The sequence below is a fragment of the Zalophus californianus genome, chromosome 10 (genome assembly GCF_009762305.2).
Source record: "Zalophus californianus isolate mZalCal1 chromosome 10, mZalCal1.pri.v2, whole genome shotgun sequence".
In the NCBI taxonomy this organism is placed as follows: Eukaryota; Metazoa; Chordata; class Mammalia; order Carnivora; family Otariidae; genus Zalophus; species Zalophus californianus.
Genome location: NC_045604.1, coordinates 18,073,858 through 18,086,417, shown reverse-complemented (window position 1 = coordinate 18,086,417; position 12,560 = coordinate 18,073,858). Strand labels below are relative to the sequence as shown.

At 32.7% G+C, this 12,560-nt stretch overlaps 1 protein-coding gene across 1 annotated transcript; it reads right to left on the bottom strand.

Annotated features, from left to right (window-relative positions):
- Positions 1-9,679: 9,679 nt before the first annotated feature.
- Positions 9,680-10,539, bottom strand: LOC113933343 (RNA transcription, translation and transport factor protein-like). The gene has a single exon (XM_035722561.1). The coding sequence runs from the start codon at positions 10,463-10,465 to the stop codon at positions 9,731-9,733; it is 735 nt and encodes a 244-aa protein (XP_035578454.1). The 5' UTR covers positions 10,466-10,539; the 3' UTR covers positions 9,680-9,730.
- Between the last annotated feature and the right edge of the window lie 2,021 nt (positions 10,540-12,560).

The window sequence follows — 12,560 nt, the reverse complement described above, 5'->3', positions numbered from 1 at the left end:
AGCAGTGGTGAGAGTGGACATCCCTGCTGCATTCCTGACCTTAGGGGGAAAGCTCTCAGCCTTTCCCCATTGAGAATGATATTCGCTGTAGTTTTTTCATAGATGGCTTTTATGATATTGAGGTATGTCCCCTCTATCCCTATACTCTGAAGAGTTTTGATCAAGAAAGGATGCTTTGTCAGATGCAGAAAAAGGATGCTTTTTCTGCATCTATTGAGAGGATCATATGATTCTTGTTCTTTCTTTTGTTAATGTATCGTATCATGTTGATTGATTTGAGGATGTTCAACCAAACTTGCAGCCCAGGAATAAATCCCACTTGGTCATGGTGAATAATCCTTTTCGTGTACTGTTGGATACTATTGGCTAGTATTTTGGTGAGAATTTTTGCATCCAGGTTCATCAAGGATATTGGTCTGTAATTCTCCTTTTTGATGGGGTCTTTGTCTGGTTTGGGGATCAAGGTAATGGTGGCCTCATAAAACGAGTTTGGAAGTTTTCCTTCCATTTCTATTTTGGAACAATTTCAGAAGAATAGGTATTAATTCTTCTTTAAATGTTTGGTAGAATTCCCCTGGGAAGCCATCTGGCCCCGGGCTTTTGTTTGTTGTGAGATTTTTGATGACTGCTTCAATTTCCTTAGTGGTTATAGATCTGTTCAGGTTTTCTATTTCTTCCTGGTTCAATTTTGGTAGTTGATACATCTCTAGGAATGCACCCATTTCTTCCAGGTTATCTAATTTGCTGGCATAGAGTTGTCCATAATATGTTCTTATAATTGTTTGTATTTCTTTGTGTTGGTTGTGATCTCTCCTCTTTCTTTCATGATTTTGTTGATTTGGGTCCTTTCTCTTTTCTTTTTGATAAGTCAGGCCAGGGGTTTATCAATCTTGCTAATTCTTTCAAAGAACCACCTCTTAGTTTCGTTGATCTGTTCTACTGTTCTTTTCTTTGATTTCTGCTCTGATCTTTATTATTTCTCTTCTCCTGCTAGGTTTAGGCTTTATTTGCTGTTTTTTCTCCAGCTCCTTTAGGTGTAGGCTTAGGTTGTGTATATGAGACTTTTCTTGTTTCTTAGAAAGGCTTGTATTGCTATATACTTTTGTCTTAGGACTGCCTTTGCTGCATCCTAAAGATTTTGAACAGTTGTGTTTTCATTTTCATTGGTTTCCATGAATTTTTTTAATTCTTCTTTAATTTCCTGGCTGACCTATTCATTCTTTAGTAGGATGCTCTTTAGCTTTCATGTATTTGAGTTCTTTCCAATTTTCCTCTTGTGATTGAGTTCTAGTTTCAAAGCATTGTGGTCTGAAAATAAGCGGGGAAAAATCCAATCTTTTGGTACCGGTTGAGACCTGATTTGTGACCTAGGATGTGATCTATTCTGGAGAATGTTCCATGGGCACTAGAGAAGAATGTGTATTCCATTGCTTTGGGATGGAATGTTCTGAATATATCTGTGAAGTCCATTTGCTCCAGTGTGTCATTTAAAGTCTCTATTTCCTTGATCTTTTCCTTAGATGATCTGTCCATTTCAGTCAAGGGGGTGTTAAAGTCCCCCACTATTATTGTATTGTTGTCAATGTGTTTCTTTGCTTTTGTTATTAATTGCCTTATATAATTGGCTGCTCCCATGTTCGGGGCATAGATATTTACAATTGTTAGATCTTCTTGTTGGATAGACCCCTTAAGTAGGATCGAGTGTCCTTCCTTACCTCTTATTACAGTCTTTGATTTAAAATCTAATTCTCTGATATAAGGATTGCCAGCCGAGCCCTCTTTTGGTGTCTATTACCATGGTAAATGGTTTTCCACCCCCTCACTTTCAATCTGGGGGTGTCTTTGGGTCTAAAATGAGTCTCTTGCAGAGGGCATATTGATGGGTCTTTTTGTTTTCATCCAATCTGATAGCCTGTGTCATTTGAATGGGGCATTTAGCCCATTTACATTCAGGGTAACTATTGAAAGATAGGAATTTAGTGCCATTGTATTGCCTGTAAGGTGACTGTTACTGTATATTGTCTGTGTTCCTTTCTGGTCTATGTTGCTTTTAGGCTCTCTCTTTACTTAGAGGACCCCTTTCAATATTTCTTTTAGGGCTGGTTTTGTGCTTGCAAATTCCTTTAATTTTTGTTTGTCCTGGAAGATTTTTATCTCTCCTTCTATTTTCAATGACACCCTAGCGGGATATAGTATTCTTGGCTGCATATTTTTCTCGTTTAGTGCTCTGAATATATCATGCCAGTCCTTTCTGGCCTGCCAGGTCTCTGTGGATAGGTTTGTTGCCAATCTAATGTTTCTACCATTGTAGGTTACATATCTCTTCTCCCGAGCTGCTTTCAGGATTTTCTCTTTGTCTCTGAGACTCGTAAGTTTTACTATTAGTTGTCGGGGTGTTGACCTATTTTTATTGATTTTGAGAGGGGTTCTTTGTGCCTCCTGGATTTTGATATATCTTCCTTGAGATATAATTTACATATAATATTTTATTAGTTTTAAGTGTGTAAAACAATGATTTAATAACACATGTATATATTGCAAAATGATTACCAGAATAAGCTTAATTAACATCCATCACTTTACATAGTTTCTTTTCTTGTGATGAGAACCTTTAAGATTTACTCTCTTAGCATTTTCATTGTAAATCCATTTACTTCATTTCCTTCCCCAAATTAGAGAAGCTCTCTGCTATAATTTGCTCCAATATACCTTCTGCACCTCTCTTTTTCTTCTTCTTCTGGGATCCCAATTATTCTAATGTTGTTTCATCTTATGATATTGCTTATCTCTCGAATTCTGCCCTTGTGATCCAGTAGTTGTTTATCTCTCTTTTTCTCAGCTTCTTTATTTTCCATCATTTCATCTTCTGTATTGCTGATTCTATCTTCTGCCTCATTTATCCTAGCAGTTAGCACCCCCATTTTTGATTGTACCTCATTAATAGCCTTTTTGATTTTGACTTGGTTAGATTTTAATTCTTTTATTTCTCCAGAAAGGGATTCTTTAATAACTTCCATGCTTTTTTTCAAGCCCAGCTAGTATCTTTAAAATCATTATTCTGAACACTAGTTTCGACATCGTACTAATATCCATATTGAGTAGGTCCCTGGCAGTCGGTACTGCCTCTTGTTCTTTTTGTTGAGGTGATTTTTTCCATCTTGTCATTTTGTCCAGAGGAGAATAGATGAATGAGAGGACAAAATGCTAACAGGGTAACAACGTCCCCAGAAAATATACTCTAAACAAATCAGAAAAGACCTGAAACTGGGGGAAAAGAAAGGGAAAAAAAGAAAAATGAAAAAGAAAAAGATAAAAACAAACAAAACAGAACAACAACAAAAAAAACAGAATTTGATCAAATATGATCAGGCTGGTGCATAGATCAGTGCCACACACTAGATTTTGGGTGTAATTTGGTGTGTTAGAAGAAAGTGCTTCCCAAAATTGTAAAGAAAGAAAAACTTATATATGTAGAAAAATAAGGGTTGATACAATGAAGGGATGGAATATGACTGTAAGGATGAAAACTTTTAAAATTTTATAAAAAGAATTTAGGGTATATTTTAATCTTTTAGAAGAAACTGTATCTCAAAATTTTAAAGAGAAAACAACTTTTATATATATATATATATATATATATATGTATATATATATATATATATAGGCCAAAAATAAGGGTAACTACTATGAAGGATAGAATATGACTCTAAAATGAAAAATAAAAATGTTTTTTAAAAAAGCGATTGATAAATGTTGGTTGAAAAAGGGAAAAAGATAATTTCAAAAAAAAAAGACATTTAAAAAAATTAACTTTGAAAGACTAAAGAATCATGGTAAAAAAGCCATGGATTCTATGTGCAGTATTCCCCTATCTCTGGAGTTTTGCCATTCTCATTGATCGGTAAACTTGGTTTGGCTGGCTGTTCTTGCTGATCTTCTGGGGGAGGGGCCTGTTGCCATGGTTCCCAAATATCTTTTATCTCTATAAACTTAACTTTAAAAACCTACACTCTTCTTCAAGTTATCTATTAACCTTATAAAATCACCCTCAATATTTTAATATCTGTCATTTACTTCTCTATCATTCAACAGTATAAGCTATTTAATGACAATTTTACATGCAAACTTAACAACTATTTTAGTTTGCCATTATTATACCTAATTTAGGCTTTAACTAAAGGTAATAAACATCCATTATGTCCAAGGAAAAATTGTGCACTATAAGTCTCTTTAAAAAATTCAGACGTGTTAATAATTAAAGGCATGCAAATCAAAACAATGCAATGTGTAGAAGCATCACCCTACCTAATTTCAAACTATATTACTAAGCTATAGCAATCAAAACAAGATGATGCTGGCATAAAAAGCAGGAATATAGATCAATAGAACAGAATTGAGATCCCAGAAATAAACCCATGCACATAAGTTCAAGTAATAATTAACAAGGAAGGTAAGAATACTCAATGGGTAAATGGAAAAGAGTCTCTTCAATATATAGTGCCAGGAAAATTAGATAGTCACATGCAAAAAATGAAACTGGGCCTATATCTTACACCACTCACAATAATTAACTAGAAATGGATAAAGGACTTGAATGTAAGACTATAACCTAGAACTCCTAGAAGAAAACATAGAAAAAAAGCTCCTCATCATGGATCTTGGCAATGACTTCTTGGCTCTGATACCAAAATTATTTGCAAGCAACAAAATAAAAAATAAACAAGTGGGATTTTATCAAATAAAAAGCTTCTGTACAACAAAAGAAATAATCAACAAAATGAAAATACAACCTATTGAATGGAAGAAAAACAAATATATGCCTATATACATACATATGATATGCTATATGATAATATGTCATTATAAAATTCAATGCTTTCCAATATGATTGCTCAACATTTAAATAACTTTTGAGTCAGGATCTAATAAACTTAACTATGGAGCAACACAAATTCTTATAAGGTTTCTTATGAGAAAAATTATTCTCTAGCCATCACTAACATATTAAAAAATTTTTACTTTGTGGTTCTTTTCTTCTATGATACAATGTCTATATTAATTGATAATATAACATAACTACGAAAGTGTAAACTTCATTTAATTAATTTTTCTTTGATATCAGTTTAAGTAGATGGTAAGGCAATAATCTTTAAAGTACCATGCAATATCCCAAGCCTTCTTTCTTTTCTAGGTTTATTGAGATGTAATTGACATATAACATCATTCAAGTGTAGTTGTATTTTTATTAGTAGTATATGAGTGAGATAGTTGACATTTCATTAATGGATAATATTATTATTAGAATCCTATAATTAGCATTTCATTATAGTACATTCCTAGAAGGGTGTCTGGGTGGCTCAGTCAGTTAAACGCTTACTCTTGATCTTGGCTTAAGTTTTGATCTCCCAGTCATGAGTTTGAGCCTCTTGCTGGGCAAGGAAATTACTTAAAAAAAATAAAAAAAAAACCTTCCTAGAGCCTGAGAAAATTTTAAAAAATCATTTTGAAGATACTTACTTTCATTAAAAATTGATGATATTTTCCTTTAACATAACAACTGCAAGTGAATGTATAGGGACGAGACCCATATCTGAGAGAGATATATTTCACTTTGAAAATTAGACACTATATTTTAGGGAAGATTTTTAAGCTTGTAAATTTGGTAAGAATTAATACATTCAGCAAAATTATTTCTCCTAGTCATTAAAACAATTTAAAAATAGTTCTGTCAACCTGGAAAACACTTTGAGGAAGAATAGGAAAGAACAGTTACTGATTTTGATGGTTCTGATAGAAACTATATAATGCCATAAGTGGTTGCCTGAAGGAATAAGGTCACATTATAGCCTCTCTTTGCTATGGGATCCTTTAGACTATGATCTATAGGCTTGCATACTGATCTGAAATAAAGGGGCATTAATCAAAGGTCTCTGAGAAGTCAAGAAGGATCTTCATAATAACATAAAGAACTGACAGGCTCTCTACCAAAACCAAAGAGATCAATATAGTAGTAGGATTATGTAGCCATATTCATAAAGTGTTTTCGTTTGACCATAAAATTTTATGCATAATCATCTTAATTTCAGTCAATAGAATCTTTTTTAAAATATAACTTCAAAAACCTTATATGAAAACATAGGGAAAGATGGTCTTCAAGATTGGCACTAGGATATGAATTCTTCATGCATATACTTAAAATTTACTGTTACAATATTGACAGATGCATAGAAATAGATGAAAAATCCCAGCAGTTCTGCAAAACAAAGTTAGTAGGAAGTCATATAGGTCAGGTTCTAGAAATATTAATAAAATTAGATTGAGAGAAAAGTTAGAGATTCCCAAGTGAACTGCACATTAGAATAATATATTCGAGACTAGATGTGAGTAGGAAATAAACTTGAGTGAATGAAAACCTCTTGATAGTTTTGGGGTTAAATAAGATTATGAACTGGATGATCCTCCTCAGAACTAGTTATGGTCAATCTTTTAATTTTAACTATTCTAATTGGTTCACAGTAGTATTTCTTAGTTGTTTCAGTATTTGTTTCCTTGGTGGAAAAAACCAAAATGTCAGGTATCTTTTCATGTACTTGTTAGCTATCCACACATCTTCTTTGATGAAATGTCTGCCCAAATATTTTGTCCGTTTTTGATAAATTGTTTTTCCATTATTGAATTTAAGCATTCTTAGTAGATTCTGGATAGTAGTGCTTTATCAGATATGTGATTTTAAACTGTTTCCCAGTCAGTGACATGGCTTCATATTCTCTGAATTCTTCAGAGAAGCCGTTCATGTGCATGTAATTATCTCCCACTACCAAAGCAAGGTCTTTCTAAGTACTCTATCAAGTGCTCTGTGAATTATGAGATATTCCAATTTGGCTCTAGAAACTGACAATATTCACAGGCGTGTGTGTGAATGTCAGACACCATTATCTCTAATCATGTCAGATGGTTTATTTGGTCTTACATAATACTTGAAATCATTCATTTCTTTAGTGAATCTGCACCATATGTCAATCAGTGGTCTGCTGAATACTAAGGGCAGTGGCTGTAGACTTCAGAAGCTCTCTCTGTGTAGCTCTCTTCTGTCTGGTAATCTGTCCTGAAAATTCTCCCAGTCTTGGTCTCTTTGTTCTCTCAGCTCAAGCTCTTCAACATGTGGTATCTCCAGGTTGTACCTGTGGTCCTCCTACCAATGACACAACCTGGAGTCTGTTTCAAGCAGCAAATTGGGGCAATCTTAGAGTTTATCTTGTATGTTTCCTCTCTCTCAGGAATTATTGTCCTGTGTTGCCTATTGTCCAGTGTCTTGAAAATGGTTGTTTCATGTATTTGTCTTGTCTTGTTATTTCTGGCAGGAGGTAAACCTGGTCCTTTTACTTCATTGTTATGAGAAGTTGAAAAAGTCCTTTTAAACTGTAGATAATTAGTAGCATTATTTTTAAAGACATATACAGTCAAGGATATCTCTATGACTTTAAAATTTTAAATAAATTTTAAATAAATAAATAAGATTAGTTCCACTTTGATCCTCCAGCTCTAACCTGTAGGATTACCATAGAACAATTTAAAACAAATACCAATGTCTTTACATGAAAAAGACATTACAAATACCTGTCTAACTTGATTTGTCAAGGGGGCAGCTCATAATTTAATCCGAAATTATTCTGCTCTTTCCTTGAATGGAGTTAGCCAACACTAAGATATTTTTAGGTATATAAATTTGCTAAGGATTATATTTTCTGAATTTTACTTGTTCATATAATTTCCTCCACATATTTTCAAGTGATTAAAAAAAGCATTTAGTGATTTTTAAATAGGTGATGGAATGGATCCCTAAAATGTATAGTTGAAGAGAGTGAAGGATAATTATGTTAGTTCTTCAAACAATCAGAATTGTATGATATGTTTCATTCAAGATCAATGATTGAATTGTTGTGTGGAATAACTTCAATTTTAATGATACAAAGAAAAATCACAATTTAACATTGTGTAATTCTCAGAAAAGGACAGAAAAAATGTTGTCTGTATTATGATCATTCTAATAGTTTAAGATTTTTATAACTGTGATTTTAGAACACTGTTTCATGTGTAATATATCAAGCCCAACAATGTTAAAATTTTTTAACATCAATTACCTGTGAAGAGAAAGCAATAGAACACAGGCAGTTGATTTAAAACTATCTTCAGTGTATCATTTGTTTCTTGCAGTAACATTATGAGAAGATAAAATTTAATATATTCCTTAAAAGATTGCTTAAAACATCTCTTTTTATTCTGTGTTGAACGTGATGAAGAGTTTAATATATAGACATTTGATTTGAAAAAAAAGTGTTCTTGTTTTAGGACCACTATTAGTAAATTTCCTTAACACTTATAACAACCTTCATAAATATTTATATCATATATATTTTATATCAAATAATAAATTAAAATAGATTTCCAAGTTCTTTTTTATAAAGTATTACAGCAAAATCTAGAATTATGTAATTATCATGTTTACAATCAGCACCACATGAATAGAATATTTTGTCTTCTCCACTGCTGAATTCAAATTCCTAAAATTATATATGATTGAAATACACATACACATAAATAAATGTATAGCATTATGCAGCCAAATCTTTTTTATTGAGATATAATTTACATATAATATTTTATTAGTTTTAAGTGTGAAAAGTAATGATTTAATAACACATGTATATATTGCAAAATGATTACCAGAATAAGCTTAATTAACATCCATCACTTTACATAGTTTCTTTTCTTGTGATGAGAACCTTTAAGATTTACTCTCGTAGCATTTTCAAATATACAATACATTATTGTTGACTATATTCACCGTGCTGTGCATTATATTCCCAGGACTTGTTTATCTTACAACTGGAAGTTTGTACCTTTTGACTTCTTTCTCTCATTTCCCCCACACCCAGAAACCCCCTGTGGCAACAACCAATCCATTCCCTATATCTAACGAGTTCATGCTATTTTATGAGATTCCACAAAAAATGAGATCATACAATATTTGTCTTTGTCTGACTTATTTCATTTAGCCTAATGCCCTCAAGATTTATCCACACTGTTGTAAATGGCAGTATTTCCTTTTTTAATAGTTAAATAATATTCCTGTGTGTGTGTGTGTGTGTATGCACGTGTATCTTACATTTTCTTTATACATTCATCCATCAGTGAACACTTATGTTGTTTACATGTCTTAGTTAATGTAAATAGTGCTGCAATGAACATGGGGGTGCAGATATCTTTTTGGGATAGTGATTTCATTTCCTTTAGATAAATTCTCAGAAATGGAATTGCTGGATCAAATGGTCGTGGAGTCCTTAAAACTAACAAGTCAGAAAAAAGAATCTGAATAAATTCCCAACCTTGATATCAAAATATGGGAGATAGTCTGTCTTTTTTTTAATTCTTTTTGGAGGTCATCAAATTACATCTTACTCAGCAAATTAAGTCTTAGGTTCAAATGGACAACATTTACTTTGCTTACCATTAGAAAATCTTCTTTGTATCATGTTTTACCAAACCATTTACTTTTTTTTTTCACTTTCCTGAACTTTATTAAAGAAAAAGCAATGATGGTAAATCTCGAGAACAGTCAATTTTCTAGGATTCTTCCTTGAAAACGTGACATTTGATTTCCAAACACATGCCAGAGCATAAATGGTTCCCAATTGTACTAAGTAGGTGAGAAGCTGAAATCCTAAAATGTTCATCTTCCAACTTTCCCCAGTCTGTGGTCTGTCTTTGGATCAGCAATAATTGCCTGAACAGCTACTATGGCTTCATTAATTTTTGTCTGTAGCTCTCTGAGCTCTTCTATATGCAGCGATCGCAAAATTTGAGCAGCTTCATTAAGGACTGCATCTCCTGTGTCAAAACCAAGAATATGTTTGTCTAAAGCAACAGGCAAGCCCTCTTTCGTTTGATTTGCTTTAGCAACTGCATCCTGGGTCAGGCGCTCCTGGACCAAAATGCAAATTGCCTTAAGCATTACCAGGTAATCATCATGACACTGAATCTGAAGAAGGTTAGCCAAAGCCATTACACCAGCCTTAAAATCAGGATTATTTACATCCAAGTTGATCAATGGCTCTGCATTTTTAGCTGCATTGTCAGCATTTTTTGTATTATCAGGTACCAAGTCCTTGTATTTTTCAGCATTATCTCCATATTCAAGTCTAACAGCTAAACCAAGAAGCCAGTCAATTGCTTCTTGTCGTTCTTGAATCTTGAAAGGACAGTTAACATCTTTGAGATACTTTTCAAAGAACTTGGGCGAGTCACTGCTGTGGATGTTTCTCAATGTTTCTCTGTCTTCAATCTTGTAGTGTCTGATTTTCTGGTCTTCAAGCCAAACAATAAAGTTTCTAAATTTTGTTTCATCTTTGCAGTTGAAGCCAGCCGGGTTGTGGTAGTCGAGGGCCGTCAGCTTGCGTCGGAACATGGTCCCCGCGTCTCGCTCTGGTCCCCCGGGTTCGGCCGGGTGAGGACAGGCGAGGAAGAGCGGGCGGTGCAGGAACCGGCGACGCGTCTAAAGGCCAAACCATTTACTTTTAATTAAAATTCTCTAGTGTGGCTTCTTTGGGCTAAGAAGATCCAATAAGTGTTTCAAGAAAGTGTCATAAATCCATTGCCTGATTAGAATTTAACATCAACTGGGAGCCTGGGTGGCTCAGTCATTAAGCATCAGCCTTTGTCTCAGGTCATGATCCTGGAGTCACGGGATTGAGCCCCACATTGGGCTCCTGCTCAGTGGGGACTCTGCTTCTCCCTCTGACCCTCCCCCCCTCATGCTTTTTCTCTCATTCTCTCTCTCTCTCTCAGATAAATAAATAAAATCTTTAAAAAAAAATTTAACATCAATTAAAATACATGAAACCTTAAATTCAAATAGTAAAATATCAAAAATTAAGACACATACTTAAATGTAGTAATATGGAAATATTTCTTGATTAATATGTGTATCACATGCTGATTTTGAAAACAAAAAAGGACATATATGCAAGAAAAAATACTAGTGTTAAACAATTATAAATGATGTTTATTTCATAATCTGTTTGCAAGATATTGATAAAAGGAAGACGAGTGTGTAATACAGCAAAATTTTTTCACATTAGTAAGAGCAAAAGTAAAACTACATTAACTATATAATCACTCTTCAACTTTTCTTTCTGGAATTGTCACAATTCAGCTTACTAGAATGTTTCTGCTCTTAACCAAATGTTTCTTGATTTATGTAAATGTTTTCATTAAATTGCTAATCTTTATACACAGTTTTCAAAACTAAAATTGAAGTATCCTCCGGGGAAAATACAGTTTACTCTTAGTTCATGTAAAGTAAAAATATAGTCTACCCTATAATGTCAAAGGTGCAGAGCATGAGTTCCTTTCTGTTCTAAGATTCCGTTAAGAATGATACCATGCCTAAAGCAACTCTTCTAATGATAATTTATTGTTACAGAACAAAGAAAAATAGGCCAGGTCTGTGTGTAGTTTCAACCGGCATCACATTCTATTATTTTATTTCAGCGTCCAGGTTTTCTCTAGGTTATGGTGAAGAAAAATGAAAAATGATTTATTTTCAAGGTTGCCAGGAGCAACTGATGCTTTCAAATTGGTATTCATGTATAATTATATTTTACATTACAAAACTTAAACAATAAAGAAAATTACATTTTTGTAAAAAAATCTTATTTCAGAGTAATAACCATAATTTGATTTTAGTTTTGCATCTGCCATTTTTTACAGTGTATTAGTAAGATCCTAAAAATATTCTAGTAATTTTTGTCAACTTAGTAAATTAAATAAGTGCTGGTAAGTAGTAAGTGAAGATTAATTGAAAGGAAAAAATAAGGTGATAAGTGAAACTGTAATCTATTATCAATGATAAGAACACTTTTTTGCAACATGTCTAATTTTAAATATTTAATTATTGGGAACAAAAATTTAGAGAAATTGATATTTTAAATGTATAATTAAATGTGTAGTTAATATGCCTATTAAATATTAAATTACAAATATCAGGAGATATATATACAGATAGTTATAGCCATGATTTCCATAAAAATTGTGAAAAATATCTACAGTGTTTTATCTTTTCTGTACTTTTGAACCGAAAAAGCAAAATATAAAACAGTTATAGAGGTACATGTTGTTTACATATATTTTCAGTAGTTAAAAATATTATTTAGCTTGATTTTTATTTGAACTCTGAAAAGCACAACTTAAGTGATTTAGGTTATACATTAATTGATTAAAAGTTTAGTTTTTTCTAATATTGAGTTAGTTATATAATAACCTCTCTCCTGCCTATATAACTGAAATATCATAATAATCTGTCTTTAAAAGGTACTTACGTTTCTTTATAAATGAATAATAGCATCATATTACTGAAAACCCAGAAACTGTTCTTTTATATTCTGTATTAATGCTATTAAATGATAGCATCCGATTTGAAGAGCTAAACAGATTGCAGGAGATTTAAAAGAATTTTAAACCAACTGTATGTACAGTCAAATAATCTAAAACATTTTATTTTT